This window comes from Clarias gariepinus, chromosome 1, assembly GCF_024256425.1.
Source record: "Clarias gariepinus isolate MV-2021 ecotype Netherlands chromosome 1, CGAR_prim_01v2, whole genome shotgun sequence".
NCBI classification, from domain to species: domain Eukaryota; kingdom Metazoa; phylum Chordata; class Actinopteri; order Siluriformes; family Clariidae; genus Clarias; species Clarias gariepinus.
In genome coordinates this window covers 2,011,704-2,033,546 of record NC_071100.1, presented here as the reverse complement: position 1 = coordinate 2,033,546, position 21,843 = coordinate 2,011,704, and the positions used below count along the sequence as shown (strand labels likewise).

Genomic DNA, 21,843 nt, shown 5'->3' with positions numbered 1-21,843 from the left:
ATTAAAAAGGTGAGATATGCCGGTAGTTTTATTACTGATCCAATAAATTAAGTGTTTTCCGCGCTCGGCTAGTTGCGCCTGGTGAGGGCTGATCAGGCCTGTGAGATGATCGCGGAGAAATCGATGAAAATACGGAAGTGCTGTGTTAAGAAGTGGGCAGAATAACAATAAACACATTAAACAAGTCTGGTAAGTAAATGATACCGCAGCGGAAAGTAATTTGCATGTTATTTCAATCTGAGTATGTTTATATTGTTTATAAATCGGATTCAAAACCCTTTCTGACTTCCGGTAGGGGTTACAGTGTTTATACATGTGTGATTATCTTTCTTTATTTATTTACCACTGTTTACGTACATACTCGCTTTTGTGTATACGTTTTGACAAAAATTAAATCTTATTTTGCTTTTTAGTCTACTTGCACATTGGTGTATGTTTATAAACGACCTGGATATCACTTTACACTCATTAACCTGATATAGGCGTAATTATTTCTCTGCGCATGCGCAGTTCCGAGTCTAACCGTCATCCTAAATTGCGCATGCGCAGTAAAGAAGCTTAATGGGTGTAGAGTGATGTTCAGATGTTGTCTCGTACCCCGCGTAGGAACATGCTGATAGGACCAGGTGGAAATGCGGCTCGTGTACACCTGATGATGTCATACGGTGTATTCTAACAAGGTGACCTTTGACCCTTCATCGCGTCGTTCACCATGCCCGCTGTCAGAACCTGTTCAGGACGCCTGCCGTGGTAACTCGCCCGCAGCCATGTCGTCCCCCTGCTCAGCCCCGCCCCCTGGAGGGACGGGAGACGATCCTCGCCATTCTTCAGAGCGCCACGCCCACCTGCTGCTGGTGCAGATGAATAAGATGCGTCTGCACGCGGAGCTGTGTGACGTGCGCCTCCTGGTGGGCGGACGGGCGTTTCACGTGCACAAGTTGGTCCTGGCGGCGAGCGGTCCGTATTTCTCCGCCCTCTTTAACTCTGCGATGAGCGAGGCCCGCGAGGAGGAGGTGCACATCGCCGGGGTGGACGCGGACGTGTTCGAGTCCCTGCTGGAGTTTATATACACAGGTAGGTATACTGTACGCAGACAGACACTCTGCTCAGTGTGTATACTGTGTGTATTTAGTGTGTGTGTGTGTGTGTGTGTGAGAGGCTGCGTGGAGCTGACGGTGGACAACGTTCAGGACCTCATGATGGCGGCGGACATGCTGCAGCTCGGCGAGCTGGTGCTCATCTGTGGAGAGTTCCTGAGGAGCCACCTGGACCCGAGTAACTGTGTAGGAGTTTATCAGTTCCTGGAGCAGATCAGCTACAACGAGCTCCTGGAGTTCACGCAGAACTACATCCACGCCCACTTCCTCCAGGTGAGACACGCCCACTTCCTCCAGGTGAGACACGCCCACTTCATCCAGGTGAGACACGCCCACTTCCTTCAGGTGAGGCACGCCCACTTCATTTAGGTGAGACACGCCCTCCTGGACACCTGAGTGCGTGTGTGGGCGGAGTTTAAACCCCTGACTGTACCTTTAATGCCGTGTGTGGGCGGAGTTTAAACCCCTGACTGTACCTTTAATGCCGTGTGTGGGCGGAGTTTAAACCCCTGACTGTACCTTTACTTCCCTGTGTGTGTGTGTGTGTCAGGTGTGTGAGGCGGAGGAGTTCCCCAACCTGTCGAAGGACCAGCTGGCGTGTTTGCTGCGCAGTGAGGAGCTGCGGATCGAGGACGAGTATCAGGTGTTCACCGCGGCCATGAGCTGGCTCCTGCATGACATCACGCACAGGAAGAAGCACGTGGTGGAGATCCTGGAGCCGATCCGCTTCCCTCTGCTCTCGCCGCAAAGACTCTATGCCTACATTGAGGGTGAGTGTGTTGATGATGACATCATTCTTAGTTGCCTTATATAAATCGCATACTCGCGTTATTGACCCTGTGTGTGAGGCAGGTGTGAGCGACTTCAGCCTGAGGGTGGCGCTGCAGACCCTGCTGAGGGAATACACGGAGACGACGAAAACCCACAAAGACGCCAAAACGGTCGTGCAGCCGACCAAAACCCGGCCTCGGAGGAAGGCACGCAAATACCTCTACGCTATCGGTACGCTTCCTGCTAGTGTGTGTGTGTGCGAGACCCTTTCTCACTCTTCTTTCATCTCCCTCACACTTGTACCGTTTCTCACCCAATCAGGAGGTTACACTCGTCTGCAGGGGGGGCGTTGGAGTGACAGTCGAGCGTTGAGCTGCGTGGAGCGTTTCGACTCCTTCAGTCAGTTCTGGACGACCGTCTCCTCTGTCCATCAGGCCCGCAGTGGGCTGGGCGTCTCTGTCCTCGACGGGATGATCTATGTCGTCGGAGGTGTGTACACATCATCATTGTGATGAATTTCCAGGTTTACACTAGGTGGCGTAAAGAATAAATAAATAAATAAAAAATAAAAACCTTGTTCTGATGCGTAGGTGAGAAGGACTCCATGATCTTTGATTGTACTGAGCGCTACGACCCCGTCACCAAACAGTGGGCCGCTGTCGCTTCACTCAACTTTCCACGCTGTGGAGTCGGGGTGTGTCCATGCCACGGGGCTCTCTATGCACTCGGTACACACACACACACACACACACACACACTTAAACCAGCTTAGATGATGTAGCTCATGAGGAGTACAGTGTGTTACTGAATGTGCATGGATTATTGTGTGACCTCTGACCTCTATAGGCGGTTGGATCGGTTCTGAAATCGGGAAGACAATGGAGCGTTACGATCCGGAGGAGAATAAGTGGGAGGTGATCGAGAACATGCCCATACCACGATACTACTTCGGCTGCTGCGAGCTACAAGGTACGATCCTCGTTTTTAAACCTAATGTTCATGTCTAACCAGTACATTCATCTCAAGGTCAGACTGTGCAATGCCCAGAGAAATACAAAAAAACCTTAAGAGCTACATCTCAGACCCTACAGGCCCCGCTGAGCATGCTACATGATAAAGTCCATGTCAGCATAATTAGAAAAAGACTGAACGAGTACGGTTTGTTTGGAAGTGTTGCCAGGAGAAAACCTCTTCTGTCTAAAAAGAACATGGAAGCACGAGTGAGGTTCACAGAACTGCATCTGAACAAACCCAAGACGTATGGAACAATGTCCTGTGGAAAGATGAGACCAAAGCGGAGTTGTCTACCCTTAATGCCCAGCACAATTGTTTGGGGAAAATTTACTAGCATTTCAGCAGAAACACCTCATAGCCAGTGTCAGGCAAATGTATCCAATGTCCTCAAGTATGTATCCAATGTTGTAAACATTAAAGCACTTTTTTGTAAGTCGCTCTGGATAAGAGCGTCTGCCAAATGCCTAAATGTAAATGTAAATGTAAATGTCAGGCACGGCGGATGAGGGGTGATGATTTGGGCTTGTTTACCAGAGTATTCTAGAGGAAAATGTGAATGTAAAGCTAATTCAGTCATGCAGCAGGACAATGATGAGAACCAGTAAACTAGTACATCGACATCATTATACCTGAAAAATAAAGAATCAAGGTTTAAGGATGGCCGAGTCAGAGTCGAAACCTCAACAAAACTGAAACGCTGAGGCAGGACCTTAGGAGAGCTGTGTATTTAAACTAATGACCAAAAACTGCAATGAACTAAAACAATGTTGTAAGGAAGAATGGACCAAAACCATGTGACAGACTGACAGAGTCATACAGGAAAGCATTACTTCTAATTATTGCTGCTAAAGGTTTTCTTTCTGGATTTTTTTTTTTCTTATTTTGTCTCTAATAGTTGAGGTATACCTATGATGAAAGTTATATCATCTTTTTAAATGGGAAAACTTGCACAATTGGTGGCTGACTAAATACTTTTTTTGCCCCACTGTATAGGGCTATACTGTCTGCTTATTTTTAGCCAAATGCTGCAAAACTGTCCAAGTCAGTCACCTGATCTCAGCCCAATAAAGCATGTTCACTTACTGTAGACAAGACTGGAAGCAGAAAGACCTAGAAACAAGCAGCAGCTGAGGGCAGCTGCAGTAAACGTCCGGCAAAGCATCCTGAGGGAGGCACACTCGGCATTTGGTCATGTCCATGGGTTCCAGACTACTGACTGCAAATGATTTTACTTCAAGTATTACAAACACTCTTTATGTTTGTAATCATGTTGGTTTGTTCCATTACTTATGAGGCTTAACAAAATGGGCGAGTGTGTATTGAAATGGCTGTTATTCCTCAATGGTTATTGCCACACTTTTGTCAAACCCCTTAAATTAAAAGGTAAAAGTCTCGACTTCAAAGAAAAAAAAAAAAAATTTATGGACCCTACTGTATAGTTCTCTATGTTACCACACAAGTGTATAGAAATTCAATTTATTGAATCTATATTCAACAAAGGCCACATATTATTTCTAAAGCATAAAAGGAAACATGATATTTTAGCTATGATTAGCGCGATAGCAGCAAAAAGCTTGTTGGCCTTCGCCATTACTCCGCGTTTGATTTCAGGTTCCATCTACGTGATTGGCGGGATCAGTGACGAGGGGACAGAGCTTCGTTCCGCCGAGGTCTACGACCCTATTTCCCGCCGCTGGCGAGCGCTGCCTGTCATGATGACACGGCGGGCATATGTGGGTGTGGCCTCACTCAATAACGCCATCTATGCAGTGGGGGGTTGGAATGAGGCTCTCGGCTCACTGGACACTGTGGAAAAATACTGTCCTGAGGAGGTCTGGTCTAGCACACGTTTGATTTGGTGTACTATAGAAGTCTACGTTTTATGTTCTAAGTATAATGTATAATAATATAAACTTAAATGATATTTATTGATAAATTTATATGATATTTAGTAAAACATTGGTTTATTAGTATTAGCATGCTAGGTATCTTTAAATTAAAAGTCCCTACAAAGGCTTTGTGTGGATAACTTGCGTGTTCACTGTGCAGGAGCGGTGGGTGGAGGTGGCGTCCATGTCGGTGGCACGCGCCGGTGTTAGCGTATCCGCCGTTAACGGGCTGCTGTACGCTATCGGAGGACGGAACTCCGGGCGTGACTTCTCCGCTCCGGTCACTGTGGACTCGGTGGAGATTTACGACCCGCTCCTGGACACCTGGACTGAGATTGGGAACATGATCACGAGCCGCTGCGATGGGGGCGTGGCTGTGCTCTGACATGCCCCGCCCCTTCACATGTTTACAAGTTAATGTACGCCTGTTAAATGAAATACTTGAGGAGCGTGGCGGTCTCTGTGGTCATACTTGAACACGACGGTGCTACGCCAACGAGCTGGAGAATTCAGTTACAACTTTGTGTTAATGTTACAGGCGTGGTGTTCTGATAGGGGCGTGGCTATGCTTTCACTGACTCCGCCTCTTTTCACGCCTCATGCTTACGTCGTGAGTCATCGGTTTTTAACATTTTGTCTGAAGTTTAATATAAGTGTGATATAAATAGATGTTAATCTAGAAGAAAAAGGTTTCTAAACATTTCAAACAAAGATATTTAGTGTATTTTTATTGCTGTAATGAAAGACTGTGGTGATGTTTGTTTGTTTGTTCTAAAATTTGTCACTTTATCCGTCGCACGTTTCTTCTTTTGCTGTATTTAAGCACCACAATGAGAAATTTCATCCGTAATTGTTTCTTGTTTACAGCTCAACTTGTGTTTCATTTCATCATGAAAATATTCTATGCTAGCAGACTGGCTGATTAGCAACTCACTTTGTATTAGCCTGCTAAATTAAATTCGCATGTGTGTAGGTTAATTCTGTACTCCTAGGGACGGATTAGTGTTCTGGATGCGTGTCTGTTGAACGTCGTTCCATCACAAACGAATTGATTCGATTGACAACTTCGTCGTGGGCTAATCCGTTAGTGCATCACATCTTAATCGTTAGTAATCGCCGTGGGCGTTGCCCATAACGTGTGTGTGTTCCTGTGTTACAGTAGGAACTCACTTACCTACAACAGTAGGAGTCACTTACCTACAACTGATAGACGCATCACTCCGTGGATAAGTCCTGCCTGTTAAACCTCACTTTTCCAAATAAGCTTGCTAATATTTTTCTCTATTGTACACTATGTGGTCAAAAGTATGTGCACCCCTGACCATCAAACCCATAGTGCATTTCTCTCCCAAACTATTCTTACAACTTTATAAGCAAACATTTACATACAGGTCATCATACACTGTGTGTGCTGTAGCATTACAGTTTCTCTAAGGAAACTAAGAGGCCCAAACCCTTATCCAGCATGATGAGATCCACAAAGCCAGCTCCATGAAGACACGGTGTGTTAAGAGTGTGTTGGAGTGGAAGAACTCGAGTGTCCTGCACAGAGCCCTGACTGAACTTAACCCTTACTAAACCATCAGCTTTGGGATGAACTGGAACTTTAACCTCCTCAACATCAGCACCTGAGTTCACTAATGCTCCTGAAGAGTGTGAGAATAAGCACAAATCCACACACACACTCCAACATCTAGTGGAGAAGCCTTCACAGAAGGTTGGAGTGCATTACAACAGAACACACAAAGAGACTAAATCTGGGGTGGGACGTTCAAAGGGTACATGTGGGTGTGAATACTTTCTGGCTTTAACCCTCTGAAGTTAAAAGGTTTTAAACTATATGTTTCCTGCCATGTGAAAGCCCTTTAAAAAAAACATAAAAAATGAAAAACGTTATATGTCAAAAAGTAACAAATAAACAAAATATAATAATAAATAATATATAGGCCTAATATAAAATTATGAGAATGATCATTACTAAAAGTTACTTAATTACTTAAAGTTTAAAAATGCTAATTAAAGAACAAACTGAAAACTAAAAAGAAACAAAATAAAATAAATACTGAAAATTAATTATGACTCATTAGTTAAAAAATTAAACTATATATACATTGCATCTCAATATCAGATTTTTACATTTATTTGTTTTTATAATTTATATTCTAAAGTAGATTAATTAAACATAAAGCATTAAACATACCAAGTTTTTTTTTTGTTTGTTTGTTTTAATCCTTCATTTGAAAAACTTGTTTTTCTGGAAACTGTAAAAAAAAAAATGGGGTCATCTCATGTTGCTCATCTTATCTCATTTCACCTAAATGACCTAAAGCAATGTTGCAAATAAATAATGGCATAGTAAAAAAAAAAGGTTATGTTGTTGGTTATCTGAGATTGTATTTGCTGAATGCTGAGACATGCTGCGCTTTTTTTAGTTTGTTACAGTATCCAGTTCTCAAAAAGAAAAAAAAAGTTATGTGAGTATATTACATGACTGAGGTCTGCAACAGGAATATATATATATATATATATATATATATATATACACACACAACTGTTAAAAGTTGTCACTTGCAAATGTCTTTGTTTTTGTTTAGTGATTGATTTTCTACATTCTACAACAATACTGGGGATTTTAATTATGTAACAACAACAAAAACAACAGTTAGTTGTTATTTTAAGACACAGAGTTCAGCCTTTCTGTAATAGTTTTTGCAAGAACAGTATTGTCAAGTGCATTTGCAAAATCCATCAAGCACCATAATGAAACTGGCTCTCATGAAGGCCGTTTTAGGAGGGCGAGACCAAAACCTACCTCTGCCACAGACGAGACGTTCATTTAGAGTTATCAGCTTGAAAAATGACCAATTAACAACCAGCCCCTCAGATTAGAGGCGTTATGAAGTCTTTACAGAGCAGAAGTAGCAGAAACATCTCACCATTAACTGTTCAAAGGAGATTAATGCATCTTTTGGACGCCTTCAGCATTCCTTTACAATGTAGAAAGAAATAAAAATCAGGAACCATCATGGAGTTAGACAGTGACCCCAAACTTTTGAAAGGTAGTGTATATATATATATATATATATATATATATATATATGCTTGGTGGGTTTCCTCCGGGTACTCCGGTTTCCTCCCACCATCCGAAGACATGCAGATTAGGCTAATTGGAGTTCGTCTCGGGTTACTTTGCTGTAAAAGCGGGAACAAGATGATTATTATGGTTTAATAAATATATAGGAGTCAGGTTTGTGCAATATAAAGTGACATTTTTTTAACACATCCTAAGCAATATAATGAACTCAATTTAATTTCATTTTAACCAACTATACACAAATGACACAAAAAAATTTTAAAACATCATATAGGCAAGAAATAGAACAGATTTATAAGATCACGTGTGACCATAATAATAATAATAACAATAATAATAAGAAAAAGTATTCATACATTAACTATACAGTCTAAAATGAAGTGACACGTGATGAAAACCCTCTCTGTCAGCAAACATACATTTTATATCAAGGACATAATATATAATAATATGCACATTTTGTGAGTTCTACATTTTTGCCTTGTTATTCCGTAGTAGTAAAATGTAATTGTTTTAAAAGTAATGATGAGTTTAATTCTACACGACATATCAGAAAATCCAAATGCACAGTTTACAAGTACTGTCTACTTTATGCGTAGAAAACAAAAAATATGAGTCACACACGACAAATATGAGCTATCCCTGAGATTTAGAGGTAATGAGCCACATTTGAAAAATAATAATAATAATAATAATAATAATAATAATTGTATTTTATATAGCACCTTTCAATAGACTCAAGGCTGCTTTACAATAACAGAAATATTTATATATAGAAAGAGACATCTGAAAAACAACAAAAACAAAACACAGATAAACATGAAACCCGTAGCATTTATTTAATCACATATTCCAAGATTGGGAAAACAGGACGGGAAAAGATATGTTTTAAGGTGGGTTTTAAAATCCTGTAGTGAAGAAAGATCACGGATGTGTTTGGGAATAAAATTCCAGGATGTAGGGGCAGAAATACTAAATGCACGTCCTCCAAATGATGCTAGTCTATGGCGAGAAATTAACAGTAGACCATCTTCTGCAGATCGGAGTGTGCGAACAGGGGAGTAAGTATGAATAAGATCCGAAATATAAAGGAGGGCAAGACCATGGAGTGCTTTGAAGGTGATAAGGAGAATCTTGTATTGAATGCGGGAGCGAACAGGTAGCCAATGTAGTTTGTGTAGGATGGGAGTGATGTGTGAGGATTTCTTTGAATAAGTGAGGTTTAATGTTGTATTTGTTAGACTATAGAAAAGAGAATTACAGTAGTCAAGTCGAGAAGTAATGAAAGCGTGAACCAGTGTCTCAGCATCCTTGGTGTCTAAGAAGGGCCGTAGACGAGCTATATTACGGAGGTGATAGAAGGCAGATTTAGTAAATGAAGAAATGTGAGGTAGAAAGGAAAGATGGGAGTCAAAAATTATACCCAGATTTGTTACGTGGTGGAAGGTCTAACCAAGGTCCCGGAAATGTTAACAGTATCAGTACAGAAAGAAGCAACGGTTTTAGGTGAATCAACAAGTAAAAAATCTGTTTTATCAGTATTGAGCTTGAGAAGGTTACTGGTCATCCAGGCATTTATGTCATCAACACAAGCAGAAACAGAGTTAGTGGGAAAGGGATGTTATATGTATCTATAGGATGTATAGTGTCAAAAACTGATATAAAGTTGAGTGTCGTCTGCGTAACAGTGGGAATTGAAACCATGACGGCGAATGATTTTACCTAAAGGAAGCATGTAGATAATGAACAGTATTGGGCCAAGGACAGAACCCTGTGGAGCACCATGAGAAACAGGAGCGGTAGAGGATTTAGACGGCGGATTGGCAGGTAGTAATATAGTGTTGACGGTCAGACAGATAAGAAGCGAACCAGGATAAGGCAGTTCCAGAGATACCAAGAGCAGAGAGTCGTGAAATGAGAATACTGTGATAGATAGTATCAAATGCAGAAAAAAGATCTAACAGAATCAAAATGCTAACAGAGCCAGCATCAGAGGCCATAAGAAGGTCATTGACAACCTTAAGAAGCGCTGTCTCGGTACTGTGGTAAGAGTGAAAACCAGATTGGAAACATTCATACAGATTATGAGATGACAAATAGGACTGTAGTTGAACAGCAACAACTTTTTCAAGTATTTTTAAGAGTAGCGGAAGATTTGAAATTGGTTGGTAGTTGGCAGGTAATAGATGTAGAAAACGGCTAAATCTCATTTGAACAAAATAGGCATTAATCAGAGCACACCGATAAAGTGTGTGTAGAATAATTAAACATTCATAAAGTTTCAATAATGTTTCAATAAAACAATTATAAACATAATTATAATGGTTTTTGTCTTCATTGCAATATATAGGCTACAGTATATATCCAAACATGGTCCATTCATATTGCACTATATTAATAAATAAAAGCACTAGTTTCCTATATATGGAATTGTATTGTTAAATATATTGCATAATATTTTACTATTTTTTAATTCATTCAGATCAGCCTCGTGTGGGGGAGAGGAGTGTGTAAGCACAGTGTGTGTGTGTGTGTGTGTGTGGAATGTTGGTGTCTTGGAGTGCTGCTCTTTGATGTTGGACCCTCAGGCTTTGGTGTTTTTCACCTTTTGGATTTCCTGTTTAAAATAAACAAAGAAACAGAGGCGTTCTGTGAATGAGCCGTTACTATGGAAACCGTAACAAATGAACCAACTCCTCCTGACCAATCAGAGCGCAGGAGTGTAAGTGTGAGGTGAGGGGTGTGACCTGGAGCAGAGCCGATTTTAATTTCTCGTACGCTTCGTCCAGATCATCGTTAACGATCACCACGTCGAACTGACCTGCCTCTTTACCTGCAACACACAGCATACACACATACACACACCGGGTAAGGGCTCACTGTGTGTGTGTGTGCGCGCTCACTTACTGAACTCTATGTCCACGCATGCAGCCTCGAGTCGCTTCTGTAAACTCTCCTCAGTCTCGGTCTTTCTGGCCCTTAACCTCTTCTCCTGACACACACACACACACACACACACACACACACACAATTTTTCAATTCAATTCAATTTTATTTGTATAGCGCTTTTAGCAATTTTCATTCCCGCAAAGCAGCTTTACACAATCAAAAGAATTATTTAAGTTTGCATGAAATGTGAATTTGTATGAATCAAAATGGTCAGTTTGTTCCTGGTGAACAAGCCGAGGGCGACAGTGGCAAGGAAAAACTCCCTGAGATGGTAATAGGAAGAAACCTTGAGAGGAACCAGACTCAACAGGGAACCCATCCTCATCTGGGTAAAAACAGATAGCAGGGATTGATCTGCACTCATACTGTGTGTTAGGAGGCTAGAAGTTCAGCTATAACAGTTGATGGTTATAAAAATGATTGGCTAAATAAATAGGTTTTTAGCCTGGACTTAAACACTGAGACTGTGTCTGAGTCCCGAATACTATTTGGAAGACTATTCCATAATTTTGTGGCTTTGTAAGAAAAAGCTCTGCCCCCAGCTGTAGTTTTCATAATACGCGGTACTGACAAGCAGCCTGCATCCTTTGATCGAAGTAGGCATGGCGGATCGTAAGACACTAGCAGTTCGCTCAGGTACTGTGGCGCAAGACCATTTAATGCTTTATATGTCAAGAGTAGTATTTTAAAAGCAATGTGAAATTTCACAGGGAGCCAATGCAGTGAAGATAAGATAGGGGTGATGTGCTCATATCTTCTGGTTCTAGTGAGGACTCTCGCTGCTACATTCTGGACTAGCTAAAGCTTGTTTATGCATCTAGCTGAACAACCAGACAGTAAGGCATTACAATAGTCCAACTTAGAGGTGATAAAAGCATGAACTAGTTTTTCTGCATCGTTTAGCGACAATATATTCCTTAACTTGGCAATATTTCTGAGGTGAAAGAATGCTATCCTGGTAATATTATCTACATGAGCTTCAAATGAAAGGCTGGAATCCATAATCACACCAAGGTCTTTCACTGTTGCATTTGATGGAACAGAAAGGCCATCTAAAGTTACGGTGTGATCTAAAATTTTACTCCTAGCTGTATGCGGTCCTATGACTAGAACTTCTGTCTTATCCGGATTTAGCAGAAGGAAGTTAATTAGCATCCAATTTCTTATGTCCTGCACACATTGCTCAATTTTAGTAAGCTGTTTTATCTCATCTGGTTTTGCTGAGACATATAACTGTGTATCGTCAGCATAACAATGAAAACTAATACCATGCTTACGGATTATGTTGCCCAGAGGAAGCATGTAAAGGGAAAAAAGCAGTGGACCTAAAACTGAACCCTGCGGAACGCCAAACTCTACTAGAGAACATGCAGAATAATCACCATTTAAGTCTACATACTGATAACGATGGGTCAGATAGGATCTGAGCCAGGAGAGGGCTGTACCCTTAATTCCTACTACATTTTCTAATCTGTGAAGAAGAATAGTGTGATCAACGGTGTCAAAAGCTGCACTGAGGTCGAGTAATACAAGCATAGTTACACAACCCTGATCAGAGGCCAATAGGAGGTCATTTACTACTTTAATGAGTGCTGTCTCTGTGATTTTTTGTGTAGAAATGAGCATAGCTGCTCCGCTACTATCTTTTCCAGAATCTTAGACACACACACACACACACACACACACACACATATCACATCAAACTCACATTACAAGTTTTAAAATAACAGGGTGTGAGTTGTTTGAGCTGACTTTCAGGTTTCTCCGGTATGTGTATGCGTGTGTGTGTGTGTGTGTGCATGCTTGCGTGCGTGCGTGTGTGTGTGTGTGTGTGTACCAGCACTGCTATGGATGGAGGTTGGATGTCGATGTAGATGGTTTTGTAATCAGTTTTCTTCATGTTCTTCACTCCCTGTGTGCCCGTTTCCATAATGCAAATCAGGTTCTTGTCCAGAATAGCCTGGACCACAGCTTTACTGTAACACACACACACACACACACACACACACACCTGAGAGTGTTAAGGAACACACGCAAAACACTGTAATTACAATTAGCAACAAACTGCTAACACAGTGAACACACACACAGAGAGAGAGAGACAGCAGTGTGTGTACCTTGTTCCGTACATGTTCCCTGAGAATTCTGCGCTCTCGATGAACTCTCCTCTAGCGATTGCAGCCTGCATGTCCTCCCTGCTCACAAAGTGATAGTCTGTAACACACACACACACACACACACACACACACACGGGTAGATTTGGTCATAGGATTCATTTGTGTGAAAAGAAATAGTAATGCTTTAAAAAAAAGGTTAAAATCACATGCATTAATGTGTTAATATTGATAGGCCTAATATACAGTATATATATATATAGACACACACACACACACACACACCTTTTCCATTCTCCTCTCCTGAACGGGGTTTTCGTGTCGTATCTGAGAGAAAAACAGAAAACACACCAATCATCATCATCATCAGTCTGTAAGTCTGTATGTATAGGGTTAAGTGAGTGTGTGTGTGTGTGTGTGTGTGTGTGTGTCTTACGGGGGACCCTGCGTTCGAAGACGTCATCGAACCCTTCGAGTAGTTTTTTGATTAGAGTGCTTTTCCCAGCACCTGAGGGCCCGCTGATAACCACCAGCCTTGTTCCTGCCATCACACACACACACACACACACACACACACACACACAGGTTCAGTAAGAACACAAAGATAACCAACCTAATGCTAATTAATAAAGACTTAATGCCAATCTGTCCTAGAGACACCAGTAGGTCGTGTCGCACCCTGGTTGTCATGGTAACCAATCACAGGGGACTCGACTCAGCATGGTGAGGTGTGGGTTGGGATGCGGCCCACAGCTGTTTCACCTTCAAGCTGTACGTGAATAACAAGGACAAGCCAACACCTGAGCTTGTTAGCATATTATTAGCATACACGCTAATTAACGAGCTGCTGCTCAGGAGGCTAATTATTACCTTAAACACACTTTTTCTCCAACCTCACATGGAACACACACGCACACGCACACACGCAGAAACAGAATGATCAGACTCACCTTCCTGAGACATGGCTATGAGAGAGAGAAGAGAAAAAAAAAGCACAGGTGTGTTTCCAAAGTACGTCTGCCCAATGCCCTTCCGTGACTATACTCTTCTTAACGTTTGCATGTTAGGTGTGTCCTCACACTGCTCATGTCCATGTGACCTATCTTCCACGGAAAGATGCTAATATATAAAAAGAAATTACAGTTCCAGTTTAGCAGGATACAGAGCGTGTGCTTTGAGATGCAGAGCGTGTGCTTGTTTTCTCGGTATGATTTACTACAATTTACCTGTTTATCATACACAAAAATGTCTGCCTCAACAGTTTATGGCCCCTGGAGAGAAACGGGTACCTGATGGAATAGATTGTATTTTGACGGAGATTAAAACAACTATGATCTTAGTTGGCCACATGTTTACTAAAGACATGGCGTTATCAGGGCCTACGCTTAACTTATACAGTACCTGTATGAACAAACTTTATCTCTTAAAGGTAGGCAGCCTCTACAGATTTTGAGTGCCTAGATAATAATTAGCCTGTACACAGAGTTAACCTCCATGCAAAAAAACAGGGAATCAAAGTGTAACTGACTATATTATTTCAGCAGAAAACACAAGTTAAGAAACTTTGAAAGTACCGAAAACCTCCACAACAGGACCAGTGAAGACCACAGCACCAGTGAGGATGAGAGCAAGTGGTGAAGTTATGGCAAAAGTTCAATGCACAAAGATGATAACTGCAGACACACAAAGAGAGACAATGTTAAACAAGCCACTGATGGAGAGCACAATGACAAACACACATTTGACTTCAAAGCAAGTGACTACAAATCCTACGGAGTACAGCAGAAAGGACTGATGATCGACTGGAAAATTAAAACGGTTTAATAATGATGACCAGCCAGAGAAAGTTGACAGCGCGGGACATCAGGTGAGGGTGAAGCTGAGAAATGCGTTATACTGTATATTTCATTGTATTTCTGACAAAGCAGCAACAGCAAACAGATTGTCTATCATCTTTAAACAGGGTGAACTTATTTATAAGGACGGTACTAAATTCTGCATTCAAGAGTACAATAGACTGTATTATACAGGCCAATATCAAACCTCTTTATCTCAAACATCCTGAAAAAGATAGTAGCGCAGCATGTTCATATCTACATAGAAATAGCATGAACAAACTGTATCAGTCAGGATTTAGGCCTCATCACAGCACAGAGACAGCACTTGTTTACAGTAGTTGATCAATTGGAATGGTTATTACCGTCGCGCTCACCGCCGCGTAAAAAACGTCAGCGGCCAAAATAAATCAGTTGCATTTCAAAGTCATTCGTAAAATGGCCGCCAGGTGGCTCAAAGTGACATTTTCGCTCGTTGCCGTAAATACAACAGTGACCGTTATACAGCGTATCTCTGTATCGGTTTATTGTTATTTAAGTTCTGGATTATTTCAGGTACTTTAAACACATTGTTGGGTTGCTCATGTTGGCTCATATGAGATGTGGTTTACAAATGAACACCTGGTTGGGTTATTTTGACCCAACAACTGGTTTATTCATTATTCTTTCGTTTCTCCAAATATCAGCCTGCAGAATGTTTGAAATATTACTGTTTATTGTGTTACAGGTGTAGTTTTAAGAGTTGTTTAGGCAGGAATGCGTGTGTATACAGCTCAAAACCTCCATCAGTTATTAAAGATAGCGGCTATTTAGAAAACATGCCCAGTGATTTCTGAGCTTCAGGAAATCTCCCGGCGCTCTGCGCATAACACCGGGCCAACTCATGTCGGAAAGAATTTATAAACGGTTTCTAAACGTGGGCTATTGTTTTTTTACTTATAATATTTGTTAATTTAATTTAAATGAGGTTTGGGCTCAGGACTCGTGATTCTCCTCTTTAATTTACTCCATAGTTTTAATCAGCGCTCAGCCGCATGCATGGAGTTTTCCAGAGCACACCGGCAGAAGTAGATTAATGATTATGAACGCGTCGGGAAAACAGCAAGCAGACTGACTCTGACCATTTAAAAAAACGTTTGCGTTCATTTTCTGACGCGCTCAAGTTCACCAAAAACAATACAGAACAGCGCAGCTTACAACACTTACAAAATCACAACGTTTTTTCGTTATTGTGAGTGCGCTTAAATAAAAGTTGAGTCTTATAACGCCATGTAGTCTTATATAGTTTTATTATATAGTTTTTGCACATTAATCTGACACAGTTTTTTCAGCCTGTCACGGCGTGCGCCCAAATCAATATCGCTCCTCGCTCACTAGTTAGGCGGCCTCCCCTTCAGACATGCGAAGCAGCGGGACGGCAGAATTACACATGACTGGTGAGCTATCGTTGCTATCGATGCCCGGGCTTGCACCCCGCGCTATAAAATACTCGGGGTTTGTTGGGCTACAGTGGATTTTACTACGCGCTCTGTATGCAGCGCGCGTGCAACAACGCGGAAGTGCGGCATGCAAGCAGGCCAAATGGAACACGCCCCGGGGACTTCAAAGGAGCGAGAGGTGGGAGGGGGGCGGTACGGCCATCCGCGGAGAGCAGAGTCAGCGCGAGCAGACGGATGGCCATTGCACTCACACCGCGTAGTAAAATCCACTCCTCCCAATCATCACCAGCCGTGCCTTATTCCGTCATGTCATGTGGGCATTATAAGCTTTGTATTGAAAACTTCTAACTAAAAAGTGGCAGCTGGCACGCCTAAAAATAGACGCAGGTTATTTTTTTAATAGTCTAAATAAAAACCCTCCGCTTTAATTTCCTATAGTCTAACCAGCGCTCAACCGCACGCATAGTTTTCCCGAGCGCGAGGATTTTTTTTGTGCTAAATAATGTTTATGCAGTATAAGAATTCCTATTAATCCTGGGTTGTTCTTTTAGTGTCACTATAGTGCTTTACAATGCCAGACAACATTCAAACACAAATTATTCACCCTCCCCAGGTGTGAATCGGCTGTTCTCACCTATACATTCAGAGAAACTGTAATGGACCTCTCCACACTTTAAAAACCACTTGAATCTGAGGCTCTTCTGGAGACTTTCAGTGATTTCAATTTGTGTAATTTTAATCTCCTGGATTCTAGATTCTAAAGTTGACATGGTAACCTTTTTTAATCATTGGAATGGAAGAATTTGAGATTTTCCTTATGATAGCATAAATTGCATTGTTTTTAATCAGTCTATACACAATAATATTATTTGGGTTTTTTTTTTTTTAACGGGTATGGGGGCTATCTTGGTTCATTAATCTCCGTGCCTGGTTTAGGTTTAGTATTCAGTGCGCATCTGTTATATTACAACTATCATAACACTCAAATACCTTTTATTGGGGGTTAAGTGACTGATGTGCCTAACATTTTTCAGCTGAGCCTTTGTTTCACTGAAAACGACCGCGACACCCCTCTCTCTCACACACACACACACACACACAGAGCCGACCAAATCATTAGCACGTCCCTCCCCCAAACAGCACAGACATTTACTTTCTATCCATTTACTTACACCTGAACTGAGTCGTTTGGGTAACATGGGTCAAACCTGTTACAGATCATAACAGTCTACTGCATTTCATTCTTATAATAACGCAAAAACACAAGCGGGGCCGAAAGACCGACATCTGCTGACTCAGTAGAACGTCCTAACACTGTTTTAATTTTATGGTCATTTATTTCAGTTAATAAATCTACTATAAATTTAAAGAACACCAGAAATAAGATGACACAAATCCCTACACGCTTCTTTTCTAATTACAAATGATAAAATCTAAAGGCTCACTGTGTTAACATTTATTGTGCTTAAATTTGATCCTAATAAGATTTAATTTAATTTGAATTTTAGAACAGTGGCAGCTGGAACACCTAAAACAGATGCAGGATTATTTTTTTATAATCTAAATAAAAATGCTTTTTTAAACGTGGGCTATTGTTATTTACATGCAATATTTGTTAATTTAATTTAAATGGGGTTTGGTCTCCGGAATGTTGAGCTTCAGGATCCTCTTCTTTACTTTCCTACGTAGAATCAGCGCTTAATCGCACGCATTAATTTTTGTAAATTTGTTTAATGTTTAATAGTAAATAATGACCCCCGTTGCGCTGTACCACCGCTCGGAAAACCTTATGAAATACAAGTTTAGGACAATTATGATGATCTGCCACGGCGTGCGCGTGTGATGGGTGTACGCCCAAATCTACTATAACTACTCCCTCACTCCGTAGGCTCCCTGAATAGGCGGCAAAAGAAACGGGGCCGCCTATTTGTGCCGGCTGGCGATAATTAACGTTAATATGATCTCGGGCTTGCTCCGCATTATAAAAGCAAGGCGCGGAGGTTTGTCTGAGGTCTGGGAAGTACGTGATGTAATGGAGAATATAAAAAAAAAAGCATGTCAGTGGGGAGATGTGACGCGCCCCGGGGACTTTAAACAAGGGCACTAGAATTCCGCCCTTTGATCTCCGCGCTGAGGACAGCGCGAGAAAGAGCTGCGCGAGCTCCCACGGCATCTTCACTCCCGCACCGTGCCCGCCCTCGCTGCCGAAGAGGAAAAGTGTGGTTAGGTTTTTGCGTCAGCGAGAACTCGCGCCAGCCATCGACAGCGGGAGAAGCGCCGTCACGAGGGAGCGTGCAGGAGCGCTGCCTCCGCGTGCTCAGTTCTGCCACTCGCACCAACACTTATCGTCAGCTGTGTGCCCGCATGCCAGTGTGGCACAGCCCCCGGAACTGCACATGCACAACCTTTATCCCATTCTTTCCTTTCTCCCTCCTTCAACACTTTCCTTCCCCATTTTACCTAAATAAATTACCCTTTTCCCGTAAGACCTCGCCTCGTGTCCATGCTTTATGGTGCCGCCCGTGCAACATGGGTCGAACCCGTTTACAGATTATAACAGTCTACTGCATTTCATTCTTATAATAACGCATATACACAAGCGGGGCTGAATGACCAACATCAGCTGACGCAGTAGAACGTCCTGACAATGTTATAATTTTTATGGTCATTTATTTTAGTTAATAAATCTACTATAAATTTAAAGAACACAAGATATAAGACGACACAAAACCCTACACGCGTCTTTTCTAATTACACGTGATAAAATTTAAAGGCTCACTGTGTTAACATTTATTTTGTTTAAATTTGATCCTAATAAGATTTAATTTAATTTAAATTCTACATTTGTATCGTCATTTTAGTTCTGTGATTATAAATTTGTTTAACTACAATGTTTTACTTGATTTTATCCGCTACTACGTGCAGTTCTAAAACTCCGTGTCTCATTAATCCAGCAGAGAATAAACTAAGGCATGAGGCGTCAGTCTGTAGTTATATAGCGCCACTCAACGGTAAAAGCCAGCAAACGCACAAAGCCAAACGGTACCGCCGAGCGCGGCGACGGTAGGACCTACATTCCGATTGATTAACCACTGTAAGTAGTAATTGACCTCCTATTGACCTCTCATCAGGGTTGCGTCACTAAACTTGTGTTACTCTACCTCAGTGCAGCTTTTGACACCATTGATCATGGTATTCTTCTTCACAGATTAGAAAATGTAGTAGGAATTGAGGGAACCTCTCTCTCCTGGCTCAGATCCTATTTGACTGTTATCAGTTTGTATATTTAAATGGTGATTATTCTGCATGCTCTCTAGTGGAGTTTGGTGTTCCACAGGGTTCAGTTTTAGGGCCGCTGCTTTTTTCTCTTTACATGCCTTCTCTGGGCAACATTAGACATAAGCATGGTATTAGTTTTCATTGTTATGCTGACGACACACAGTTATATGTCTCAGCAAAACCAGACGAGGAAAACCAGCTTACTAAAGTTGAGCAATGTGTGCAGGATATAAGAGACTGGATGTTAATTAACTTCCTTCTACTTAATCTACTTAAGACAGAATTTCTAGTCATAGGACCACAAAGCAAAACCCTTTTGATCACACTGTAACTTTAAATGGCCTTTCTGTTCCATCAAATGCAACAGTAAAAGACCTCAGTGTGATTATACTGTACCGTAGTCTTTCATTTTAAGCTCATGTAGATAATATTATCAGGATAGCATCCTTTCACCTCAGAAATATTGGCAAGATTGCCAGAAGATACGAGCACATCACCCCTATCTTAGCCACACTCCACTGGCTCCCTGTGATGAATTTAGATTTTAAAACACTACTTTTGACGTATAAAGCATTAAATGGACTCGCAGCGAAGTATCTGAGTGAACCGCTAGTGTCTTATGATTCGCCACGCCTACTTTGATCAAAGGATGGAGGCTCCTTGTTAGTAACGCAGGTTATGAAATGTACAGAAGGGGGCGGAGATTTTTCTTTAAAAGTTAGTTTCTTACCGCAAAGTTATGAAATAGTCTTCCAATTAATGTTCGGGACTCAGACACAGTCTCAGTGTTTAAGTCTCTGCTAACAACCTATTTATTTAGCCAAGCATTTTTGTGAATAGATTTGCCTTAGGTAAAGGAGCAGATCTGGGGGACTCATGAACATAGAGTATTATGGTGAACTGGTACACTGTAAAAAATTACTCTGGCGTTAAATACAACCCATGAAAATCAGTTATAGTTGACTTACGTTTATAAGTTAGCAAACAAAATACATCATAATGGGTATATTCTACCTACTGTATACTATCTATTTTTTAAAGGTAATTTCTGCAACACAAAAAAAAATTAGTAAAATATAAAACATAAAATGCGCATGTGTCAACATTCAGGTGAGAATCGCTGGATTCACCATTTTCCGTGTGACCGCTGTGGAACCACGATTAGTTGAGCTACAGGTGAGTTTTTATTTAACTTAACGATTGCAAATGTTAAATTGTTTTAATGGTAAAATCTAACAGAAGATTAGTCATTTGCATGCTTTCTTGTCTCTGTTTTCTGGCACCACAATTTAGTGTCAAATTGACAAGTTAGAGCGCATCGCCCAGTACTTTCACCTACAATTGCGAGAAAACACTAGTGATGGGTCGTTCATGAACTATTCGTTCTTTTTTGAACAAATCTTTAACGTGACTCAGAAGAACGAGTATCTCGGAGAGTGATACTGAGCACACATGCACAAATCATCACAAAACCTTCGTATGTTATATACAGGAAACAGAATTGAACGATTCTCAGCAATGAGTCTTCAAGTCCCGAGTCGTTCGTTCTTTTGTCACGTGACTCCCATAGACGCTATGCGGTGCAATAGATTCAAAAGAACGAACGACTCAGATTGGAAGATATATGAGGTGAGCTACTCATTCTGTTTATTATACTATGTCCTTAGCTTGTCCTTTCATTACTGGAACTAGAGCCAGAATTTGTGTATATAGACATATTGGGGGTCTGTTTATTGAAAATGCAACATTTTATTTTATTTCTGATCAAAAGAACGAAATGAACTAAATGATTCAAAATAAGATGTGTTCATTTTGATAAACGAGATTCAAACACTTATATGAAAAAAAAGCCTCCCTCATAAACCCGGATCATTGATCTTCGGACTCTTCGGGCCACTAATGAAACGCTACATGTGAGGCGCGGCTGTGCAGGCTGTGATGACGTCATGTTCACCGTACACACCTCGGTGCTGATGTGGATGAGGTAATCAGATTCACCAGACAACACGAGAATATAATTAATGATATTTTTAAATAAAGAAATCAAAACATTACCTATATTCGTGCATTATTTCAATACATTAATATATTGAGCCAAATATCGTCATGATATCAACCTGGGTAAATATATATATAAATATATATAAATCGGATATTTTCTTACTCCGAAGTGGAAAGAGAAGCTGTTACAAATAAATATATTTTTAGATCGTCTCCTGTTACAGCCTGCTGGAGCTAAATCTGTGAGAAACGCTGCTTACCGGAGCTTTATAGCGATGGAGTCACTAAGGGACCGTCTAAAAAGTGCATGACCAAGACCCAACCGTACAGAAGAATACAGAGAAATACCTCATAGGACATC

The 21,843-nt window shown here is 41.2% G+C and overlaps 2 protein-coding genes across 2 annotated transcripts; one reads left to right on the top strand and one right to left on the bottom strand.

The window, feature by feature from the left end:
- The first annotated feature begins 22 nt into the window (after positions 1-22).
- ipp (intracisternal A particle-promoted polypeptide) lies at positions 23-5,943 on the top strand. The gene is made up of 10 exons (XM_053488400.1): positions 23-189; positions 607-1,074; positions 1,159-1,370; positions 1,648-1,867; positions 1,950-2,099; positions 2,190-2,357; positions 2,459-2,596; positions 2,715-2,837; positions 4,494-4,714; positions 4,932-5,943. Exons 2-10 carry the CDS (start codon positions 768-770, stop codon positions 5,154-5,156), a joined length of 1,764 nt encoding a protein of 587 aa, XP_053344375.1. The 5' UTR covers positions 23-189; positions 607-767; the 3' UTR covers positions 5,157-5,943.
- A 2,673-nt stretch (positions 5,944-8,616) lies between these two features.
- On the bottom strand, positions 8,617-13,476 carry LOC128527752 (guanylate kinase-like). Its single transcript, XM_053500301.1, has 7 exons — positions 13,365-13,476; positions 13,214-13,255; positions 12,932-13,028; positions 12,652-12,790; positions 10,773-10,857; positions 10,613-10,698; positions 8,617-10,482 (listed from the first exon to the last, which is right to left on the bottom strand). Exons 1-7 carry the CDS (start codon positions 13,474-13,476, stop codon positions 10,450-10,452), a joined length of 594 nt encoding a protein of 197 aa, XP_053356276.1. The 3' UTR covers positions 8,617-10,449.
- Between the last annotated feature and the right edge of the window lie 8,367 nt (positions 13,477-21,843).

Bases quoted from the DNA above. Each gene is read 5' to 3' on its own strand.
- LOC128527752 (XM_053500301.1), bottom strand. From the start codon at position 13,476: ATGGCAGGAACAAGGCTGGTGGTTATCAGCGGGCCCTCAGGTGCTGGG. The intron at 13,256-13,364 runs GTAAGACACACA...TTTTTCTCTCAG, and splicing joins CTTCGAACGCAGGGTCCCCC to ATACGACACGAAAACCCCGT. The intron at 13,029-13,213 runs GTGTGTGTGTGT...TGTGTGTTACAG, and splicing joins AGGAGAGGAGAATGGAAAAG to ACTATCACTTTGTGAGCAGG.
- ipp (XM_053488400.1), top strand. From the start codon at position 768: ATGTCGTCCCCCTGCTCAGCCCCGCCCCCTGGAGGGACGGGAGACGAT. The intron at 1,371-1,647 runs GTGAGACACGCC...TGTGTGTGTCAG, and splicing joins TCCACGCCCACTTCCTCCAG to GTGTGTGAGGCGGAGGAGTT. The intron at 2,838-4,493 runs GTACGATCCTCG...GTTTGATTTCAG, and splicing joins CGGCTGCTGCGAGCTACAAG to GTTCCATCTACGTGATTGGC.